Source organism: Diceros bicornis, chromosome 17, assembly GCF_020826845.1.
Source record: "Diceros bicornis minor isolate mBicDic1 chromosome 17, mDicBic1.mat.cur, whole genome shotgun sequence".
NCBI classification, from domain to species: Eukaryota; Metazoa; Chordata; class Mammalia; order Perissodactyla; family Rhinocerotidae; genus Diceros; species Diceros bicornis.
Window position 1 is genome coordinate 59,416,825 of NC_080756.1, and position 23,412 is coordinate 59,440,236.

Below are 23,412 nucleotides of genomic sequence, written 5' to 3' on the forward strand. Positions count from 1 at the left end.
TGTCCATCACTGGATGAGTGGATAAAGAAATTATGGTATGTGTATATATATACATGGAATATTATTCAGCCATAAAAAAGAAGGAAATCTTGCCATTTGGAACCATGTGGATGGACCTTGAGGGTATTATGCTAAGTGAAATAAGTCAGACAGACAAAGACAAATACTGTATGATCTCACTTATATGTGGAATCTTTTAAAAGAAAAAACAAGGTCATAGATACAGAGAGTAGATTGGTGGTTGCCTGAGGTGGGCGGTGAGTGAAATGGGTGAAGGTAGTCAAAAGGTACAAACTTCTAGTTATAAAATAAATAAGTCCCGGGGATGTAATGTACAGTATGGTGACTATAGTTAATAATACTGTATTTTATATTTGAAAGTTAGAGAAGATATCTTAAAAGTTCTCATCATAAGAAAAAAAATTTATAACTGTCTGCCAATGGATGTTAACTAGACTTTTTGTGGTCATCATTTTGCAATATATACAAATTTCGAATCACTATGTTGTACGTCTGAAACTAATATGTCAATTATATCTCAATTAAAAAAAATAGAATTACCAGGGGCCGGCCCGGTGGCGCAAGCGGTTGGGTGCGCGCGCTCCGCTGCGGCGGCCCGGGGTTCGCTGGTTCGGATCCCGGGCGCGCACCGACGCACTGCTTGGCAAGCCATGCTGTGGCGGCGTCCCATATAAAGTGGAGGAAGATGGGCACAGATGTTAGCCCAGGGCCGTCTTCCTCAGCAAAAAAAGAGGAGGATTGGCGGATGTTAGCACAGGGCTGATCTCCTCACAAAAAAAAAAAAAAAAAAAAAAAAAAATAGAATTACCATATGATCCAACAGTTCCACTTGTGAGTATATATACACCCGAAAGAACTGAAAGCAGGGTCTCAAAGAGATATTTGTATACCCGTGTTCATAGCAGCATTATTCTCAATAGCTAAAAGGTAGATGCAACCCACATGTCCATCAGTGGAAGAAGAATGGATAAGCAAAATGTGATATATATGTACAGTGGAATATTTTTCAGCCTTAAAAGGGAAGGAAATTCTAACACATGCTACACCATGAATGAACCTTGAGGACAATATTGCTAAGTGAAATAAGCCAGTCACAAAAGGACAAATACTATATGATTCCACTATATATGAGGAACCTAGAGTTGTCAAATTCATAGAGACAGAAAGTAGAATGGTGGTTGCCAGGACCTGAGGGGAAGGGGGAATAGGGAGTTATTATTTAGTGGGTATGGAGGTTCAGTTTTGCAAGATGAAAAGAGTTCTGGAGATGGATGGTGGGGATGATTGCACAATAATATGAATATACTTAATACGACTTAAAAATGGTAGATTTTGCATTATATGTATTTTATCGTAATTTAAAAAATGGGAAAATCCAATCTGTTGAATTTTCTCAAAAAATAGAGGCAGAAGAATCAGTGCTAGTTCATTTTATGAAGCCAACATAACACTACCAAAACCTAAGATATTATAGCAAAAGAAATTTATAGAGCAATGTCCATCATGAATATAGGTACAAAAATCCTTTAAAAATAATAGCAAATTGAAGCCAACAATCACAATACATCAGTACCAAATAGGGTTTATCCCAGAATCTCAGAGTTGGTTTAACATTGAATAAGTCAATATTATTGACAATAACAGAATAAAAGAGAAAAACCATATGATGATCTCAATATATATGGAAAAAGCATTTGACAATTTAACATCTATTATGAGTAAAAACTCTTAGCAAACTAGGAATAGTAGGGAACTTCCTCAAACTGGTAAGGAACATCCATGAAAAAACTATAGCTAATAGCATCATACCTGCTGTTTTCCCTTGAGATTAGGAACAAAGCAAGGATGTCTGTTTTTACCACTTGCATTTGGTATTGTTCTAGAGGGCCCACCCATTGCAATAAGGCTTAAAAAATGGGAAAACTAGTAAAAGACATTAAGGTTGGAAAGGAAGGAATAAAACTGCCCTTGTTTGTAGATTATGTAATCGTTTACATAGAAAATTTCAGTGATTCTAAACCAATTTAGTAAGGTTAATATACAGTAATATTATTATATTTTATGTACTTCATCATTTTATAGATGTCAAAGTGATACAAGCCAGCCTCAACTTTTTCCCAACATTTTATTATAAAAATTTTCAATTATACAGGGGCCGGCCCGGTGGCGCAGGTAGTAAGTGCGTGCGCTCCGCTGCGGCGGCCTGGGGCTCGCCGGTTCAGATCCCGAGCACGCACCGCTTGGAAAGCCATGCTGTGGTGGTGTCCCATATAAAGTGGAGGAAGATGGGCACGGATGTTAGCCCAGGGCCAGTCTTCTTCAGCAAAAAAAAAAAAAAAAAAAAAAAAAGAGGAGGATTGGCAGATGTTAGCACAGGGCTGATCTTCCTTACAAAAAATAATAATAATAATAATTTTCAATTATACAGAAAAGTTGAAAGAATTATACAGTGAACACACACATCCTCACTAGCTAGATTCTATAATTTACTAAACTTTTGCTACATTTGCTTTATCACATATGTCCATCTAATCATCCATTTATCAATCTATCTTAATTTTATTCATTCTAAAATAAGTTGCAGGGGCTGGCCAGATGGCGTAGCAGTTAAGTTCAAATGCTCCACATTAGTGGCCCGGCATTTGCTTCTTCAGATCCTGGGTGTGCACCTACACACTGCTCATGAAGCCATGCTGAGGCAGCGTCCCACATAGAGCAACTAGAAGGATGTATAACTATGACATACAACTATCTACTGGGGCTTTGGGAAGAAAAAAGGAGGAAGATGGGCAACAGATGTTAGCTCAGGACCAGTCTTCCGCAAAAAAAAAATAAAAAGATAAAATAACATGCAGACATCAGTATGCTTCACCTGTAAACACTTCAGTATGCATTTCTATGAAGTTCCGGTATTTTTATGCTGTTTTTCCTTCCAGTAAAATTTACATATGGTGAAAAGTGTAAATCATAATTGTATCATTCAGTGAGTTTTGACAAAGTCATTCACTCACGTAATCAAAACTGTTAAGATATATAACACTTCCATCATCTCAGTAAATGCCCTTATGCCTTTTCCTAGGCAGTCTTTCCTTCACCCTCCAGAAGTAACTATGTTTGGATTTTTTTTTAAACCATAACCCAACTTTCACCATTAGTTTTCTTTAATTACCCTACCCAAATGAAGTAGAATTTCATTTTAGTTCCTGTATTAGCTTTGTACTTAAACCTCTTTGTTTTGTTTTGTTTTTAAGCTGTTGCTCTAGAGATTGCATTTATTCAACTTTTTTTTTTTACACGCTTAGGATTGATACCGTACAGTTTCATGTAAAATAAAGAAACCCTGCACAAATATAGTTCCATTTATCCCTAATACTTGTTCTTTATGCTGTAGTTTTCATATATGTTACATTTATATATATTATAGACCCTATAATACAATGTTAGAAATTTTCCTGTAAATAGTCATATGTATTTTAAAGTTAGAGGAAAATGTAATCTTTTATATTTACCATTTTAAGTGTTCTTCATTTTTTTTCTGATTATTTCCAGGTAAAATATGCATCTGAACTCAATCCCCAAACTTTATCTTCCTTGCAGTGGGTAGCATCAGAAATCTCTGTTCTGTTCTTTTAGCATTAGCTGGGCTACTTGGAATCTGCCCCACATGTACATATCTTAGAGGTCAACCAGAGATTTGGGCAAAGTAAATTTGCAGAATTTGGGGCTCCCCTTGCACATCTCCTTTCTGGGATTTCCCTCCTTCACTTTCTAGATTTCTGCTGTCCAATAGAACTTTCTGTGGTGATGCAAATGTTCTATAATCTGCACTGACTGAAATGGTAGCCACCTGCCCCAGGCGGCTGTCGAGCACTTGAAATGTGGCTAGTGCGGCTGGGAAATGGAATTTTTTATTTTAATTAATCTACATTTAAATATAAATATTCACGTTTGTCTAGTGGATACTGTATTGGACAGACTATCACTGCAGAAAGTTCTGTTGGATAGCACTATTCTGGATGCTATGGTCATCTCGAACTCTGTCCTCATATTCCTCAGCTAATAAGGCTACAGGTTTCTATCCAGGTGTGAGCTGACCTGCATAGTCAAACTGGAGCCTTCCTTCAGCTGACAAGTTATAGATAGTAGGAAATTCAAGCAGTGCTTTTCCTTTTTCCTTGTGTGAACTCCCTTCCAATTTATGCCTGATTTTGATTGCTCTCCAAAGCCTTCAAGTAGTTGTTTTGTATATATTTTTTCTAGAGTTCATATTATCTGTGTCCAGTAAGAATTGCCCTATCATTTATCAGAAGTCAAACTCTACTTAACTTTTAAGTCATTTTAATAGTGATCTAATTTGAAGGAATTCATTTTTTGTGCTGTTACCAGAATTTGCTTACCGACCACCTATTATCCTTTCCCCTTTAACCTCACTGAACGTATCACTTAACCTTTCAAGTTACTGAATCTTAATATTCTTAATTTGATATTCCCATCTCAGATATGCTAGAATTTAATGGAATTCTTAAAAGCGGTAAACTCACATCATTGATAACCTTTTTGGTGTATACCTTGCCTTTTCTAGGTACCTGAAAAGGTTTAAGGTGATGAAGATCAAAGTTCTAAGAAGCTGGTGCCGTCAGATCCTTAAAGGACTTCAGTTTCTTCATACTAGAACTCCACCTATTATTCACCGAGATCTTAAGTGTGACAACATCTTTATCACTGGCCCTACAGGCTCAGTCAAGATTGGAGACCTAGGTCTGGCAACCCTGAAGAGGGCTTCTTTTGCCAAGAGCGTGATAGGTATGTTTCAGGTGTACCTTGCAGCCTAACTGGCTTCTGACGTTCTTTTTATTTAGAAACCTGATCCTGTCAGAGCTTTTATTACGTGAAATAAACCTTCAAAAATTCATAGTTTGAACCCAGGAAGTGATCAGTTAGTTCTACTTATAAGATGTAGAGTTCTCTATATTTATGTTTCTAGAATCATCTTTAAAACTATTGATGTTTTATAAAGTTATATGAAGAGAAGTAAGTTGAACTTCGTTGACAAAACCTTGTGTAACTATCAATCTTACTGGGTCATGCTGTTGATACTTATTAGTATTATATACTTAATTTATATAATAGGTATAGGGTGTTTCTTTCTTATAAGAGAAATAGAATTTATGTGTAGTTTAATTTCTAAAAATGTCTGTTGGATATATATGTATATTCAAAAATATTTGCCTATTGAAACATTATTTTTAAATGTGAAAATATGACAGTTCATTTTGAAAATTTGGTTCTATCAACTTTTTTCTTAGTCCTACTCTTCAGAAGATATGATATACCTTAAACAGGGTTTTTCGACCTCTTTACTATTGACATTTTGGGTTAGACGATTCTTTGTTGTAAGGACCATCTTGTGCATTATATGAGTATTTAGCAACATCCTTGGCCTCTGCTCGCTAGATGCCAGTGTCTAGATGGCAGTAGCACACCCGCTGTCCACCTCCTGCTAGTTGTTACAACCAAAAATATCTCTGGACATTGCTAAATATCCCCTTGGGTGGCAAAATCGCCCCCTGTTGAGAATCACTGATCTAAAGAACAAGGCTGTCCTTTCAGACTTTTAACTATATGTTAGAGAGTTGCAGCTGGAAAAATAATTTAATGCTTATTATTTTGATAAGCTTTCACTCTCTGAAGAGGATATAACAATTTGAAAACTTGAAATCTTCATAAACACTGTACTCTCCCCAAAAGGTGATGATGACAACAACAAGAAAACAATTTTTAAGTGGGCTAGAATCCTATGTATTAATAAAGCATAGAACACCAGTAATTTGCACATCCTTATAAAATAGTATGCTCCTTGGAATATTATGTAACTTGAACTTGGAATGCTGTTTTTCTGTTTCCTTACAATAGATTAACAAGAAGAATGGGAAAAGAGTTATTTAAAGCTCAATTTCTTTTTTGCCTTCCTTACAGGAAACATTTCTTTGATTGTCTTTAGCATCTTAAAAATCTCTGGCACAAGAGAATTTGTTTTTTTTTTTCTTTTTTTGTTTAAATCACAGTGTGCAAGCCTCTGCTTGGAAATATCCTATAATTCAAAGTATCCAGACTTAATTTCTTTGGAAACATTGAAAACCTGGTCTGTGGGATCATGCACTCTGTGCTCATAATTCAGTCTGTATTTGGGTTCTGTGTGTGTGTGTGTGTGTGTGTGTGTGTGTGTGTGTATTTGTTTTTTGCCTGTAGGATGTCCCTCACTATATTTCTTGTACCTGCAGTAGGCTTATTTGTATACTGCAGGTGGAATGGTAAGTATATGAAGAAAAGGGCTCTGGTGAGTGGCCTTTATAGACAATTATACTTTATTTTATTATTTTAAAAAATATATTGAATATTGAGTTTTCCACTGCAAGGCCTCCTTAAAAGTGAAAATGATCAGATGGAATGTTAATGGCAAGAGACTAGCTATAAATGTTAACCTTACAGCTACCATACGGTAGGGGGCAGACAAGTAGTTTGATGTTTTTTAACCCATCATCCTATCTTACAGGTAGATGCCATTATATCTACTTTGCTCCTTGCTAGTCTCTTACCTTTTCCTTCCATATGCTTTCAATATGAGTTATATTAGTTGATCTCTTATCCAAGGCTCTATTTTGGTGTTGTATAACAGTAATCCATTTGAAACAGTAAATAAATAGACGCTTGACCCTGTTCCAGTTTCTTATGAAGGCCTTGCGGCAGATCTATAAGATATTAAATCTGACTAAGATTTCCTCTCCCCACCCCCCCATTTTCTTCCTTTCATTCTTTCATTCGTTCGTTCTTTCTTCCTCTCTTCCACTTTCTTCTCTCTTGCAGGTCAACTCCCTCTGCTTCTCCCCACTGGTAAGTGGTGTCTGCAGCTTCTGCTCATATTAAGTCTGAATTGTTGTTTTAATTTAAGGTACCCCGGAGTTCATGGCCCCTGAGATGTATGAAGAGAAATATGATGAATCCGTTGACGTTTATGCTTTTGGGATGTGCATGCTTGAGATGGCCACATCTGAATACCCTTACTCAGAGTGTCAAAATGCTGCACAGATCTACCGTCGAGTGACCAGTGTAAGTCTTCCCCTAACTGATTGGTGAGCTTAGGTTACATCTAAGAAAGACTCCCAAGCTGGATAACGTCAAACCATGCAAAAGGAAACAATAGTAGAAAACATACTGAGCTGTTGAGGGAGAGGGATTTTTGAGGTATTTTATTGCTCATGATATAGGGAGAGCAAAAGATACAGTGAGAGGTAAAGATCAAAGAAGCATCATTTTATCCTGGACCCTCCCTGCACTTATTTAAACCTTTATTATGAGATATATTATGTTTAAAAATACTCTCATTACCTACTTTTCAACCCCCTATTTATTCATCTGAGTTCTCATTCCCTCCCGCCATAAAGCTTATTATCTGAGTTAAAAGTAACACTCCTAACTGAAGCTGCTTTGTTCATAGACTTTCCCTGAATGGCTTAAAAGTGATTTATTAATTTATTAAATCATTTGTAAGTACCCATAGTGTTGAAATATAAATTAAAACTTTACTCTAGTTTAAATTACACATGGTGGTTCATCTCTGCTGCCAAAAGAGATATTTTCTAGAGTTATCCAATTTAAACGTGAAACATAGTTGTTAGATCCATAATAATAAAGCACTAAAAGAAATTTACTGTAAGAATGTGGAGGCTTTCCACAATGGCATAAAAGTTAAGCCAAGTAATTCCATTGAATATTTTTGGAACTTTTTCTGTTATGAAGAAGTTCAAACATATATAAAAGTAACAAGAATAGTACAGTGAATTCCCGTTTATTCAATGCAGCATGAATATTAGGACCACTTTTACTACACTTGCATCATCTGTCCTCTTTCTCTATTTCTTTGTTTCATTTTACCACTATGTACTTAATTATGCTTCTCTAAAAAATACAGATCTTTTCTTATATAACCGTATCATACCCTTGAAAAAAATTAACAGTAATTTCTAGATCATCTCATACCCTAATCTATTCAGCTGTTTCCCCCAGTGTTTCAGAGATGTCTGTTTATAGTCAGTGTTCAAAATGGGGCTCATCAAGGTCCACAGAAGGTATTTTATTTTTGTCTCTTAATCTAGAACTATTGCCCCCACTTTCTTTTTCTGTGTTCTATTGATTTGTTGAAGAAATTAGATGAAGTGTTTTAAGGAATACATTCTGTATTTATTGATTTGCTTCCTTATGATGTCATTTAACTTTTATTCTATCTTCCATATTTCTGTAAACAGAAATTTACCTTAAAGTAGTTGGGAGGATGTCAATGATGTAAAAATAATTTTGTCTTTTTCACTCATTCATACAAGAGTGTATGTAGTTTTCCAGAAGCTAAATGATGTATGATATTGCAGCAGATTAAATGCAGAAGCAGATATGAGAATCTATTTGTCTTCTCTTAAGCCATATATTAAAAGATTACAAAAATGTAAAACCATACCAAACTTCTGAGTTTTTTTTGTTTTGGAAAATATTGAGTTTTTTATTTTAAAGGTTATATATTATTAACATATTAATAGGTTCATTATTATAATTTTTCATGAATTAAATATTTTAAAACTTTCTCAGTTTTAATTTCTAACATGGTAAATATCAATAGATATAATACATAAACAAAAGCCCTTTGGGATCCTCAGTAATTTTTAAGAACGTAAACGGGTCCTGAGAGAAACAGGTTTGAGACCCACTGTTCCAAAGGATTGATAGAATTTAGTTTAAATTTTTTTGCAAGAATACTTAATACGTGGTGCTGTGTATTTCGTATTATATTACATCAAGAGGCACATGGTATCTAGTTAACCTTTTTTTTTTTTTTTTTTTTTTGGTGAGGAAGAGCAACCCTGAGCTAACATCCAATGCCAATCCTCCTCTTTTTTGCTGAGGAAGATTGGCCCTGGGCTAACATCCGTGCCCATCTTTCTCTACTTTATATGGGACGCCACCACAGCGTGGCTTGACAAGCAGTGCGTCAGTGCGCGCCCTGGAGCCGAACCTGCGAACTCCGGGCTGCTGAAGCAGAGCACGCGCACTTAACCACTGTGCCACCAGGCAGGCCCTCTAGTTAACCTATTTTTAGTGATGCAATTTCATTGAATTTTGGTATATTAGATGTGATTATAAATTGCTTGTTTAGATTTTGATAGCTGATTAGAATGGTAATTTAGTATATTTCTGAAAACAGATGGGAAACATTTAGCTTTAGGTAGACCAAATTAGTTTTACATCTTCACAAAAGGCTTGGGAGAAATCTTTGATTACCTCATTAATTATAATTGCTGTGACTATTCCTTTAATGTCTTTTTTGTGTGTGTTTATATGTGATTCTGCTATATGATGTGTGTGGAGCTACTTTGGACAGTTAATTTATTTAATTCAGTGTGAATGATAAGCATTAGGGTGTTTGTGTAGAAAGAAGAGTTACTCAAGTTATTCTTGGCTTTATAGCTGCAATAGTATTCTATCAATTATTATTATTGTCTCCAAGTCTCTGTCCTGAGGCCTTACTGTTATATTTATCAGCCTCTTTTCAATACCCACCCACCCCAGTTTCTAATCCATGATAGGGCTTTCTAAAGCATTGATCCTTAACTCAGGCTGAGTGGGGACAGGAGAAATGTAGTTTGTTTAGCCTTCAGATAATTATGATAATTATCCTTATCACTGGTCTACAGTTTTACCCTTAGAAAGCTCATCTGCTTTGCCTCTTAGAGTTTGATATCAGTATTCCAAGTTCAGGTCTTTTATTATTATTCCCATTTCTTCCCCCAATGCATAATAATTTTCCCTTTTATTCTTTGGGTGTGGGGTGGGCTATTTACTGGATGATTTCCCCCTTTATTTTATTTAGAAATCTTGAAACCTCAAGAAGTATATTTGACTCCTTGTTTTTTTTACTCACTCCTTCCAGTTTATCAGATTCTTGGTTCAGAATAACTCTTAGAAGATGCAGGTCTTCTTCATTCCCATTGTCAGAATTCTGATTTCACATCTTCCTTACACTATCTTCCAGGAGTAGTTTACATTATAAATTTGTTTTTCTGCTTCACTTAAACTAGTTGAACTTTCTTGCTGTCTCTTCCTGGTATAAGGAACTTATGTTATATGATACCAGTTTGCTTATCAAAGCATGTACAAATTCTTAAATTATCTTTTGCTATGCCTCATCTTCATCTAAACACTTTTTTTAGTCAAGCCAGTCCTCTTTATTATCTTAACATATGCCACATCCTTTCCTTTATTGCTATCCATTTGTGCATGCTATTTGCTTTCTCTACATGCTCTTCTGCTATCCAGTTGATCTTTATACTGTACTTAATGGGCCGGCCCCGTGGCTTAGCGGTTAAGTGCGTGCGCTCCGCTGCTGGCAGCCAGGGTTCGGATCCTGGGCGCACACCGACGCACCGCTTCTCTGGCCACGCTGAGGCCGCGTCCCACATACAGCAACTAGAAGGATGTGCAACTATGACATACAACTATCTACTGGGGCTTTGGGGGGAAAATAAATAAATAAATAAATAAAATTTAAAAAAAAGAAAGAAAAAAAATACTTTATACTGTACTTAACAAACTTCTCTGATGAAATTTTATCTGATTGGCTCTACTGCATAATGATCTTTGCCTTCTCTGAGCTGAGCTTCTCAATTGATCTGAATCATAGAATTTTATTTGTAATTGATTATTTTACTTATAAGTTCAAAAATTGAATTAATGTAAAGCATTTAAAATAGTGCTTAGCATATAATAAGCACTATATAAGTGCTTGCTGTTTATTATTTTTACTGATTTATGTTCTTCTTTAAAATTTGTAATCTTACCTCTATAAAGTATTTCTGTTTAAATATGAAATGAATCCTTATCCCTAGCACTATCCCAAATATAAGTCTCAAATGCAAATATATGCAACATTTTCTGAATCCCTGCTGTGTGCCAGGTCCAGAGCTTGACACCAGGTAATTAAAGATGAATAACATTCATATTCTCTGTCTTCAGAAAACTAGCTCCAATATGGAGGATAAATGTATAAGCAAACAGTTGTAATTACAGTATGATGAGTATTATAATGGAGACGGAACTGGCAAAAAGAGAGAATGGGGAATAACAGTGAGCATTCTAAGAAATGAGAATAGTGTGTACATGAACACTGAGGTGGTGAGCACCATAGTACAATTACAGGAAAGGCAAATTGATCAAATAGGGTGAGGATGTTGTTTTGTGGTTGGAAGGAAGGGACAAGAATGGATCACTAATTGGTTTTTCCTGCTCCAAAATCCTGTCTTTCATCTCAGAGCAAAGACTTAGGGGTCTGTAATTAAGAGGAACTAGTGTCTCCTTATAAGTGTTTTTTGCTGCTGTTGTATTGTTATGTTTCACAGGTGAAAGAGACCTCCATTTGTTTATAGGCTTTTGGAAGTAGCAAGAGGAAAAGAGAAAGGTTGAAATTACAGTAGAAGGGGGGTAATTGATAGAGCAATAGCCAGGATTCAGTGGGATCTGGAGCAAGGCATAAGGTAAACCTTAAGAAGGACGTTTTTTCTTGAGATGAGGTAAGATATTAAGATGGGTTTTGGGGGTGCAGTCTTGGGTTCACATTCCCTTCTCTTATTCTTATTATATGATCTTGAGCAAGTCACTTGGGCTGGCCCCGTGGCTTAGTGGTTGGGTGCGCGCGCTCCGCTGCTGGCAGCCCAGGTTCGGATCCCGAGCGCACACTGACGCACCGCTTCTCTGGCCATGCTGAGGCCGCGTCCCACATAGAGCAACTAGAAGGATGTGCAGCTATGACATACAACTATCTCCTGGGGATTTGGGGAAAAAATAAAATAAAATAAACTTCATTTGAGCAAGTCGCTTAATTTCTCTATAAAAGAAAGATACTAATACTCCCCTACAGGTTGCTTAGCACAGTACCTGGTACAGGTGCTAGGAGTAGGTCCTGGTTATTTTCTGTGAAATATGAATTAAGTCATCTTCTCTGGGGTGTAGAATGAAAGATGATCTTTAAAGGTGGTAAAGGCTTAAAAATAACATCTATGGAATTTTGAACTGACCAGGAAATAATAATTGGGAAACAGCACCAAGCTTCCAGAATTGCTTTTTAGCATTGATACACATTACTATGTAAACAATGAATTCATTGTTTGTACTTGTGTATGTAAGTATAAAAGAGCAATTCTCATCTATGACTTACTTATTTCTTGTTATAAACTATAATAGCTTAAAAAGCTTTATTAGTCCTCAGTTTTCTATATTCTGAATTCTGTATACCAATGTTTGAAGAGTAGACTATGGTGAGGTATGTTGACACAAGTGAGTGAGGCTTCATGGGAGAAATATTACTTATTTGGTATCCTGTCCACTTGACAGATTTCATCTGTTTGTGAATACTTTTATTCATTATAAACTGTGACCAAGCACTATACTATGTACCGAGGATACACCAAGTAATGAGGTTAAAAAGTCCCTTCTCACATGGAGCTTACATTCACATGCATGAAAACAGTTGATAACTCTATTAGTGTGATAACAAGGTTCATGTCTAGAGTAGATGGAAAATTAAGATTGAGAAGCTGAACTAGGTGTGTTGTGGCACGAATTCATTCTTTTTGCCTGAACTGCATGACTAGATACCAAAGCAGTCTGATTTTTTTATAGTAGAATAAGTAACCAAGTAATGAGGGAGAAGATACAAGCTAATAGATTCAAACCTGAGGAAAAGATAACAAAAGTTGCTATGAATCAAAGTAAGTTTATAGATCAACATGCTGTATGAGCAATGTTACTAAAGAGTAAAAGATGTCTCTGTTATGTGACTTCAGGCAAATTACCTCTGAGCCTTAATTTCCACATCTGATAATGGTCATCATAACTGCCAGGCCTACTAAGGTTGTTGTGAAGAGCAATGTGTTGAAATTGTATAAGAAGATACATTTGAAAAAATTTAAAAATAAATTTATTGTATTAGACATGTAACTAGATGATCTCTGAAATATCTTCTATCTCAATAGATTCTTGATATTTTAGAATGATTTGACACATAAGAGTTTCTGCCACGAAAGATTGGGAGGATAGTAGTAATAATTAGCTTTGGTTAGTTTAATAAGGCTCAAATGCGTTGTTTGCATAAATTTCCAAAATCTGTTATTAGGACTTTTTAAAAGAATTTGACTTTGTTTTATTTCTTCAGCTTTTCAATTAAATAGGAAATATGCAACAAATTATTTCTTGTGCAGCTGAATATCTAGCTCTTGACACTTATAAGTATGAATTTTCTACATAATCAAGTCATAGGCTTTCAGTAGTTCTAAAATCTGCTTTCTATCCTTTAGTGACTTTTATAAATTTGTTAATCTAATATTTTGTGCTTATGGCTTTTATTAAATTTTATAGACCCTTTGGGGATTTTATTGATTGATTTATTCTCTGTGTGACATAATGTGCTGGGTCAGAGTATTGATTAGGAATGATTTTTCTTTTTTATTGTATATGCTCACCAGAAATGTACATTTAGGTTTTTTAAACAGCTTTATTGGGATATTTCATATGCCATATAATTTACCCACTTAAAGTGAACAATTCAGTGGTTTTCAGTATATTCACGAGTATGTGCAACCATCACCACAGTCATTTTAGAATAATTTCATCATCTGAGAAAGAAATCCTATACCCTTTGGCTGTCATCCGCTATACCCACATCCCCCCAGCCCTAAGCTACCACTGATCTATTCCTGTCTCTGTAGATTTCACTATTCTGGACATTTCGTATAAATGGAATCATGTAATATGTGGTCTTTTGTAACCAGCTTCTTTCAATTAGCATAGTGTTTTCAGGGTTCATCCATGTTGTAGGATTATCAGTAATTCATTCCTTTTCAAGGCTGAGTAATATATACCACAATTTGTTTATCCATTCACCCATTGATGGACATTTGGGCTGTTTCCCCCTTTTGGCTGTTGTGAATAGAGCTGCTTACGAACATTTACGTACAAGTTTTTGTTTGAACATCCGTTTTCAAAACTTTTGGATATGATCCTGGTAGTGGAATTGCTAGGTCATATGCTAACTCTATTTTTAACCATTTGAGGAACTGCCAGACTGTTTCTAAGGGGCTGCACCATTTTACATTCCCATCATCACTGTAAGAGGGTTAGGATCTCTCCATATCCTTGATAACACTTGTTATTATCTGTTTTTTTTTTTTTTCTTCTAGCCATCCTAGTAGGTTTGAAATGCTATCTTATTGTGGTTTTGATTTTCATTTCTCTGGTTGCTAATGATGTTGAACGTCTTTTTCATGTACTTATTGGCTGTTTTGTATGTCTCCCTCCCGCCTTGGGAAAAATGCCTATTTAGCTCCCTTGCTCATTTTTTAATTCGGTTATTTATCTTTTTGTTATTGAATTATGTGAGTTCTTTGTATATTCTAGATATAAGTCCTTTATCAAATATATAATTTCCAATTATTTTCTCCCATTCTGTGGGTTGTCTTTTCTTAATAGTGTCACTTTCCTAATAGTGTCCGACACAACACAAAAGTTTTTCATGTTGATGAAGTCCAATTTATATGTTTTACTTTTTTTTTCTTTTTCTCGTGCTTTTGGTATCATATCTAAGAATCTATTGCCAAATCCGAAGTCATGAACATTTCCCCCTGTGTTTTCTTCTAGGAGTTTTATACTTTTAGCTCTTATAATTAGGCATTTGGTTCATTTTGTTTATTGTGAAATTTTTGTTGTACATTATTGTTTATCAGTCACCATATAAGTGCGTCCCTCCACCCCTTGTGCCCCATGCTCCTAGCCCCTGGTAACCACCAAACAGTTCTATCTGTGCGTGTGTTGGTTTATCTTCCACATATGAGTGAAACGCACTGTTTGTCTTTCTCTTTCTGGCTTATTTCACTTAATATAATACCCTCCAGGTCCATACATGTTGTTGCAAATGGGACGATTTTGTCTTTCTTTATGGCTCAGTAGTATTCCATGGTGTATATATACCACATCTTCTTTATCAATTCATCAGTCGAGGGATGCTTGGGTTGCTGCCATGTCTTGGCTATAGTGAATAATGCTGCAATGAACATAGGGGTGCATAAGCCTCTTTGGATTGTTGATTTCAGGTTCGTTGGGTAGATACCCAGTAGTGGGATAGCTGGATTATAAGGTATTTCTATTTTTAATTTTTTGAGGAATCTCCATACTGTTTTCCATAGAGGCTGCACCAGTTTGCAGTCCCACCAGCAGTGGATTAGCGTTCCCATTTCTCCACAGCCTCTCCAGCATTTGTTGCTTTTTGTCTTAGTGATTATAGCCATTCTAACGGGTGTAAGGTGATATCTTAGTGTGGTTTTGATTTGCCTTTCCATGATGACTAGTGATGTTGAGCATCTTTTCATGTGCCTGTTGGCCATCTGTATATCTTTGGGGAAGTCTCTGTTCATTTCCTCTGCCCATTTTTTGATTGGGTTGTTTGTTTTTTTGTTATTCAGTTATGTGAATTCTTTATATATTATGGAGATTAATCCCTTGTGATATACGGTTTGCAAATGTTTTTTCCCAGCTGGTGGGTTCTCTTTTCATTTTGATCCTGGTTGCATTTGCCTTGTAGAAGCTCTTTAATCTGATGAAGTCCCACTTGTTTATTTTTTCTTTTTTTTTTCCCTTGTCTGAGTAGACATGGAATGCAAGAAGATCCCTTTATGGCTGATGGCAAGTAGTGTACTACCTATATTTTCCTCCAGGAGGTTTATAGTTTCAGGTCTCACCTTCAGGTCTTTGATCCATTTTGAGTTAATTTTTGTGTATGGCGAAAGAAGGTGGTCTACTTTCATTCTTTTGCAAGTAGCTGTCCAGTTTTCCCAGCACCATTTATTGAAGACACTTTCCTTTCTCCACTGTATGTCCTTAGCTCCTTTGTCAAAGATTAGCTGCCCATAGATATGAGGTTTTATTTCTGGACTTTCAATTCTGTTCCATTGATCTGTGTGTGTGTTTTTGTACCAGCACCATGCTGTTTTAATTACTATCGCTTTGTAGTATATTTTGATTGCTGGATTGTGATGCCTCCAGCCTTGTTCTTCTTTTTCAGGATTGCTTTAGCTATACGGGGTCCTTTTTTGCCCCATATGAATGTTAGTATTCTTTGTTCTATTTCTGGAAGAATGTCCTTGGGATTCTGATTGGGATTGCATGGAATCTGTAGATTGCTTTGGGTAGTATGGACATTTTAACTATGTTTCTTCTTCCAATCCAAGTGCATGGAATGTTTTTCCATTTCTTTATGTCATCATTGATTTCGCTCAATAATGTCTTATAGTTTTCATTGTATAGATCTTTCACTTCCTTGGTTAAATTTACTCCTAGATATTTTGTTCTTTTTGTTGCAATTGTAAATGGAATTGTCTTCTTGAGTTCTCTTTCTGTTAGTTCGTCGTTGGTATATAGAAATGCAACTGATTTCTGTAAGTTGATTTTGTACCCTGCCACTTGGCTGTAGTTGTTGATTATTTCTAATAGTTTTCCAATGGATTCTTTAGGGTTTTCTGTATATAAGATCATGTCATCTGCAAACAGCGAGAGTTTCACTTCTTCGTTGCCTGTTTGGATTCCTTTTATTCCGTTTTCTTGCCTAATTGCTCTGGCCAGAACCTCCAGTACTGTGTTGATTAAGAGTGGCGAGAGTGGGCACCCTTGTCTTGTTCCTGTTTTCAGAGGGATGGCTTTCAGTTTTTCCCCATTGAGTATGATGTTGGCTGTGGGTTGTCATATATGGCCTTTATTATGTTGAGGTACTTTCCTTCTATACCCGTTTTGTTGAGAGTTTTTATCATAAATGGGTGTTGGATCTTGTCAAAAGCCTTCTCTGCATCTATTGAGATGATCATATGTTTTTATTCCTTGTTTTGTTAATGTGTTCTATCACATTGATTGATCTGCAGAGGTTGAACCATCCCTGTGTCCCTGGTATAAATCCCACTTGATCATGGTGTATGATCTTTTTAATGTATTGCTGTATTTGGTTTGCCAATATTTTGTTGAGGATTTTTGCATCTATGTTCATCAGGGATATTGGTCTGTAGTTTCCCTTCTTAGTATTGTCTTTGCCTGGCTTTGGTATCAGGGTGATGTTGGCCTTGTAGAATGTGTTGGGAAGTGTTCCATCTTCTCTAGTTTTTGGAATAGTTTGAGAAGGATAGGTATTAAGTCTTCTTTGAATGTTTGGTAAAATTCTCCAGAGAAGCCATCTGGTCCTGGACTTTTATTTTTTGGGAGGTTTTTGATTACTGTTTCCATCTCTTTACTTGTGATTGGTCTATTCAGGTTCTCTATTGCTTCTTGATTCAGTTTTGGGAGGTTGTATGAGTCTAGGAATTTATCCATTTCTTCTAGATTGTCCAATTTGTTGGCATATAGTTTTTCCTAGTATTCTCTTATAATCTTTTGTATTTCTGTGATATCTGTTGTAATTTCTCCTTTTTCATTTCTAATTTTATTTATTTGAGCCTTCTCTCTTTTTTTCTTGGTGGGTCTGGCTAAGGGTTTGTAAATTTTGTTTATCTTCTCAAAGAACCAGCTCTTTGTTTCATTGATCCTTTCTACTGTTTTTTTAATTTCAATTTCATTTATTTCTGCTCTGATTTTTATTATTTCCTTCCTTCTGCTGACTTTAGGCTTTGTTTGTTCTTCTTTTTCTAATTCTGTTAGACGTACTTTGAGGTTGCTTATTTGGGCTTTTTCTTGTTTGTTAAGGTGAGCCTGTATTGCTATGAGTTTCCGTCTCAGGACCGCTTTTGCTGCATCCCTTATGAGTTGGTATGGTGTATTGTCATTTTCATTTGTCTCCAGATATGCTTTGATATCTCCTTTAATTTCATCAGTGATCCATTTAGTAGCATGTTGTTGAGTCTCCACAGCTTTGTCACTTTCCCGGTTTTTTCCTTGTAGTTGATTTCTAACTTCATGGCATTATGGTCTGAAAAGATGCTTGTTAATGATTTCAATCTTCTTAAATTTATATAAGCATGCCTTGTTTCCCAACATATGGTCTATTCTTGAGAATGTTCCATGCACCCTTGAGAAGAGTGTGTAATCTGCTATGTTTGGATGGAGTGCTCTCTATATGTCTGTTAAGTCCATCTTACATCTAGTTTTTCATTTAGGTCCGTTATTTCCTTATTTATTTTCTGTCTGGATGATCTGTCCATTGATGAGAGTGGGGTATTAAGATCCCCTACTATTGTGTTGTTGGTAATATCTCCTTTTAGGTTTGTTAATAGTTGCTTTATGTACCTTGGTGCTCCTGTATTGGGTGCATATATATTTAAAAATGATATGTTTTCTTGGTGGAGTGTCCCTTTTATCATTATATATTGCCCTTCTTTGTCTCTCATTACTGTTTTATCTTGAAGTCAATTTTGTCTGATAGAAGTATGGCAACACCTGCTTTCTTTTGTTTGCCATTAGGTGGGAGTGTTGTCTTCCATCCTTTCACTCTGGGCCTGTGTTTGTCTTTAGAGCTGAGATGTGTTTCCTGGAGGCAGCATGTTGTTGGGTCTTGTTTTTTAATCCATCCCACCACTCTGTGTCTTTTTATTGAAGAGTTCAGTCCATTTACATTTAGAGTGATTATTGATATATGGGGGCTTGTTGTTATTTTATCACTCTTTTTCCAGTTCTTTTGCGTTTCTTTGGTCTCTCGTCCCATGTGTTTCGGACTACCAATGCAGTTTGGTAGTTCTGTATGGGGGTTCTCTTAGTTTTCTCTTTCTTTATCGTGTGTGATTCTGTTCTGATTATTTGGTTAGTGGTTACCATGAGGTTTATATAAAAAATCTCGTGGATGTGATAGTCCGTTTTTTGATGGCCTCTTATTCCCTTAGACTAAGTCGATTTGATCCCTTTCCTCTTCCCCTTCTATGTTATTGTTGTCACATCGTATTCCTTCTTGTGTTGTGAGTTTGTGTTTAACATGATGAGGTTCTATTTATGCTTGGTGCTTATCTTCCCTTGATCTTTGGTTTTACGATTAAGTGTTTGCTAATCTGTTTTGATAGAGGACTGCTATTTTTCTGGTTTTGTCGACCTATTTTCCTTCTCGTTCAAAACTTTGAATCCCCTTTCTCTTTTTTTCCTCAGGGTTGAGGGCCTTCTTGAGCACTTCTTGTAGTGGGGGTCTTGTGGCAATGAACTCCCTTAGCTTTTGTTTATCTGGGATAGTTATTATTTCTCCATCATATCTGAAGGATATTTTTGCTGGATAGAGTATTCTTGCCTGAAAGTTTTTGTCCTTTAGAATTTTGAATATATCGTTCCAATCTCTCCTAGCCTGTAAAGTTTCTGTCGAGAAATTGGCTGAGAGCCTCATAGGGAATCCTTTGTATATTATTTTTTTTTGTCTGGCTGCCCCTATTTTTTCTTTGTTGTTGACTTTTGCCAGCATTACTACTATATGCCTTGGAGAGGGTCTTTTCATATTGATATATTTAGAAGATCTATTGACTTCATTTACTGGTATTTCCAGCTCCTTCCCCAGGTTTGGGAAGTTCTCAAATATTATTTCTTTGAACAAGTTCTCTGCTCCTTTTTCCTTCTCTTCTCCCTCTGGAATACCTATAATCCTTATGTTGGATTTCCTCGTTGAGTCAGATATTTCTCAGAGAGTTTCTTCGTTTCTTTTTCGTCTTAGTTCTCTTTCCTCTTCCATCTGGAGCACTTCTGCATTGCTGTCCTCAATATTGCTAATTCTTTCCTCCATATTGTCAGCTCTGGTGCTTAAGGCTTCCAGATTTGTCTTTATCTCCTCTATTGTGTTTTTCATCTCTAAGATTTCTGATTTTTTTTTTTTATAGTTTCGATCTCTTTTGTGAAGAAACTCCTGATTTCACTGAATTGTCTGTCTGTGTTTTCTTGTATTTCGTTAAGCTTTTTTATGATGACTATTTTGAATTCTGTCATTAAGGTTATATGTTTCTGTGCTTTCCCGGTTGACTTCTGGGTGCTTGTCATTTTCCTTTTGGTCTGGAGATTTAATATATTTTTGCATGTTGCCTGTCGGTGTTGGCTTACCTTTCCTCATAGTGAAAATACATGGTTTCGGTTTCCTCTTGCTGCCGCTGGGTGGGGGTCAAGGGCTGTGTATTCTGGCCCACCTCAGTCCGTGGGCACTCTTGTCGGCCCCTGGGTGATATGCGGTGTGGCTGAGTGGAAGCTGCTGCGGAGGAAGTGTGGAAACAGCTGGAGCTGGAATGCAGCTAGGCCAAAGCAGCTGGAGCTCGGGTGCGGGTGGGTCGAAGCAGCCGCAGCTGAAGTGCCACTGGGCCAGAGAAGCTGGAACTGGAGTGCGCTGGGCCAAAGAAGGAGGAGCTGGAACACTGTTGGGCCAAAGAAGCCAGAACTGGAGTGCGCTGTGCCAAAGAAGCCGGAACTGGAGTGCGCTGGGCCAAAGAAGCTGCAACTGGAGTGTGGTGGGCCGAAGTTGCTAGCGCCGAGTCAGCTGGAACCTCCTTCCACTTACTCTGGAGATTCCAGCTCCTCAGTGCTCGGGTGTACGGCTGCCTGGGTGCCTCAGACGTCCCCTGTGTTGTTTGAATAGCTTCTGTTGGAATATGAATGTCCTTTTTGTTGTGTCTTAGAAGGCGAGAGTTCAATGGGGGAAGCTCTCTCCGCCATGATGCTGATGTCACTCTCCAGGCATTTGGTTCATTTTGAGTTAATTTTTGCATATGGTGTGAAGTAAGGGTCCAACGTTATTCTTTTCCTTGTGACTGTCCAGTTGTCCGAGCACTGTTTGTTGAAAAGACTATTCTTTCCCCATTGAATAGTCTTGTTCAGCACCCTTGCTGAAAATCAGTTGACCATAGGCACATAAGTTTATTTCTGGACTCCCAGTTCTATTCCATGGATCTACAGTCGTGTGCTGCATAATGACATTTCAGTCAATGATGGACCGGATATAGGACAGTAGTAGCACATAGCCTAAGTATGTAGTAGGCTATACCATCTAGGTTTGTGTAAGTACTGTAGGGGAGGAAGAAATTTTCCTCTATCCTCCTAGGTTCTTCTGGCTGATCTAAGAATTAAATTGACATAAGACCTTAACAGGAGAAAAAGAAAGAAAAGTTTAATAACATGTATACATGACATAAATCCAGGAAAACCCAGTAACTCGTCAAAATGATTGAAGCCCTCACCTTAAATACCATCCTAAGCCAAAGACAAAAGATGTTGCGAGTGGGGAGAAGCAGAGACTTCAAAGGGAAGGAAGGCAATTCACGGGTAGGTGAAAAGGAGAAAATGTTCAAAAAACAAGTGTTTCGCCACACAGAAACAGAAGAACACGGAGAAGAGCTCAACAAACAGGCTTTTCTAGGTTCCTCCCTGCCTACTTTACCTAGTTCGTGTGATGCTAAGGTGATAGTTCACTTCCTGAGACAGGTTTTTGTTTTGTGTTTTGTTTTGTTTTGTTTTGTTTGGTTTGGTGAGAAAGATCAGCCCTGAGCTAACATCCATGCCAATCCTCCTCTTTTTGCTGAGGAAGCCTGGCCCTGGGCTAACATCCATGCCCATCTTCCTCCACTTTATATGGGACACCGCCACAGCATGGCTTGATGAGCAGTGCGTCGGTGTGCGCCTGGGAGCTGCATGTGCGCCGCCAGCAGCAGGACACATGCACTTAACCACTACGCCACAGGGCTGGCCCCTGAGACTCGTTTTTTTATCTGAATTCTTTTAAGCATTTAAGGGAGAGGTGACAAAAATTTTCTGAGTCTTTTGTTTCTTAAAAATAATCAGCCTAAGATAATCCTCATGTGAAAGAGATGTATTTTGGCATGGCAAATTTTGTTGTCCTTCAGTATACTTTATGATGTTCTCATGATGACAAAAATCACTTAAAGATCCATTTCTCAAAATGTATTCTCATCACTAAGCCATGCATGACTGTATATGTCTTGATTACCATTGCCTTGTAGTAAGTTTTGAATTGGGAAGTGTGAGTCCTCCTATTTTTCAAATTTTGGCTGTTCTAGGTCTTTTGCAAATTTCATATAAATTTTAGTATCAGCTTGTTAATTTCTACAAAGAAGTCAGCTGGGATCCTGATAGTTATTGCATTGAATCTACAGATCAATTTGGGGAGTATTGCTATCTTAACTATACTAAGTCTTCCGGTTCATGAACATGGGATGTTTTTCCATTTACTTACATCTTCTGTAATTTCTTTCAATGATGTTTTATAGTTTTCAGAGTATAAGTTTTGTACTTCTTTTATTCAATTTATTCCTAAGTAATGTATTTTTTTGTGATGCTATTGTAAATGGAATTTTTTTTTAATTTCAATTTTTGATTGTTCATTACAAATACTATTAGTTTTTTAATATTGATCCTGAATCTAACAACCTTACCAAACTAATTTATTAATTCTAGTATTTTTTTAGTAGATTCCTTAGGATTTTCTATAAACAAGATCATTTCATCTGTGAATAGGGATAGTTCTTAAAAAAATGTAAGACTTGGCAAGAGCGAATATATGCTTTACCTGTGAGAAAGAATTAAGAAAAATGACTGACTTGTTTAATCAACAAAGGTTTGGGGATAAAGTTGGAAAAACAAGAGACTGTGGGTAGTATTTGGCTTCTGGGAATTTTATTGTTTTCTTTTTTTCTTTTTCTTGCTGAGGAAGATTTGCCCTGAGCCAACATCTGTACCATCTTCCTCTATTTTTTTTTTAGTATATGGGCTGCCAGCACAGCATGGCTGGTAACAGAGCGGTGTAGGTCTGTGTCTGGAAACTGAACCTAGGCTGCCGGAGCAGGGAGTACTGAACTTAACCACTAGGCCACCAGGGCTGGCCCCCCGCCTTTTTTTTGCTTTGTGAGGAAGATCAGCCCTGAGCTAACATCCAATGCCAATCCTCCTCTTTTTGCAAGGAAGACTGGCCCTGGGCTAACATCCGTGCCCATCTTCCTCTACTTTATATGGGACGCTGCCTCAGCATGGCTTGACAAGCAGTGTGTCAGTCCATGCCCGGGATCCAAACCTGTGAACCCCAGGGCTGCTGAAGTGGAGTGCACGCACTTAACCGCCAGGCCACTGGGCTGGCCCTGCTTCTGGGGATTTTCTAATGAGAAAAAAGAGCATCTCTTGATGATGTCAGATTCCACTGCCATTGTAATTACACAGTCTATGTATGTGTGAGAGAAGATGAACACACAGTTCTCAACTTTCCAGTGAAATAACCAATAAAAGTGTTTTCTTATTTTTAAAATTTAACTATAGGAATAATAAATAAAATTTCATAAGTAAATTACTTTTATGTTTTTACTTTTC

General features: G+C 36.9%; 1 protein-coding gene across 8 annotated transcripts in view; it reads left to right on the forward strand.

Annotated features, from left to right (window-relative positions):
- Positions 1–23,412, forward strand: part of WNK1 (WNK lysine deficient protein kinase 1) — a 162,762-nt gene that overhangs the window by 71,721 nt on the left and 67,629 nt on the right. For all 8 annotated transcript variants that reach the window (XM_058559098.1, XM_058559090.1, XM_058559093.1 and 5 more), the window contains exons 3-4: positions 4,604–4,824; positions 6,971–7,128. In XM_058559098.1, coding sequence (XP_058415081.1) covers positions 4,604–4,824; positions 6,971–7,128 — 379 coding nt within the window. The remainder of the gene's footprint in view (positions 1–4,603; positions 4,825–6,970; positions 7,129–23,412) is intronic.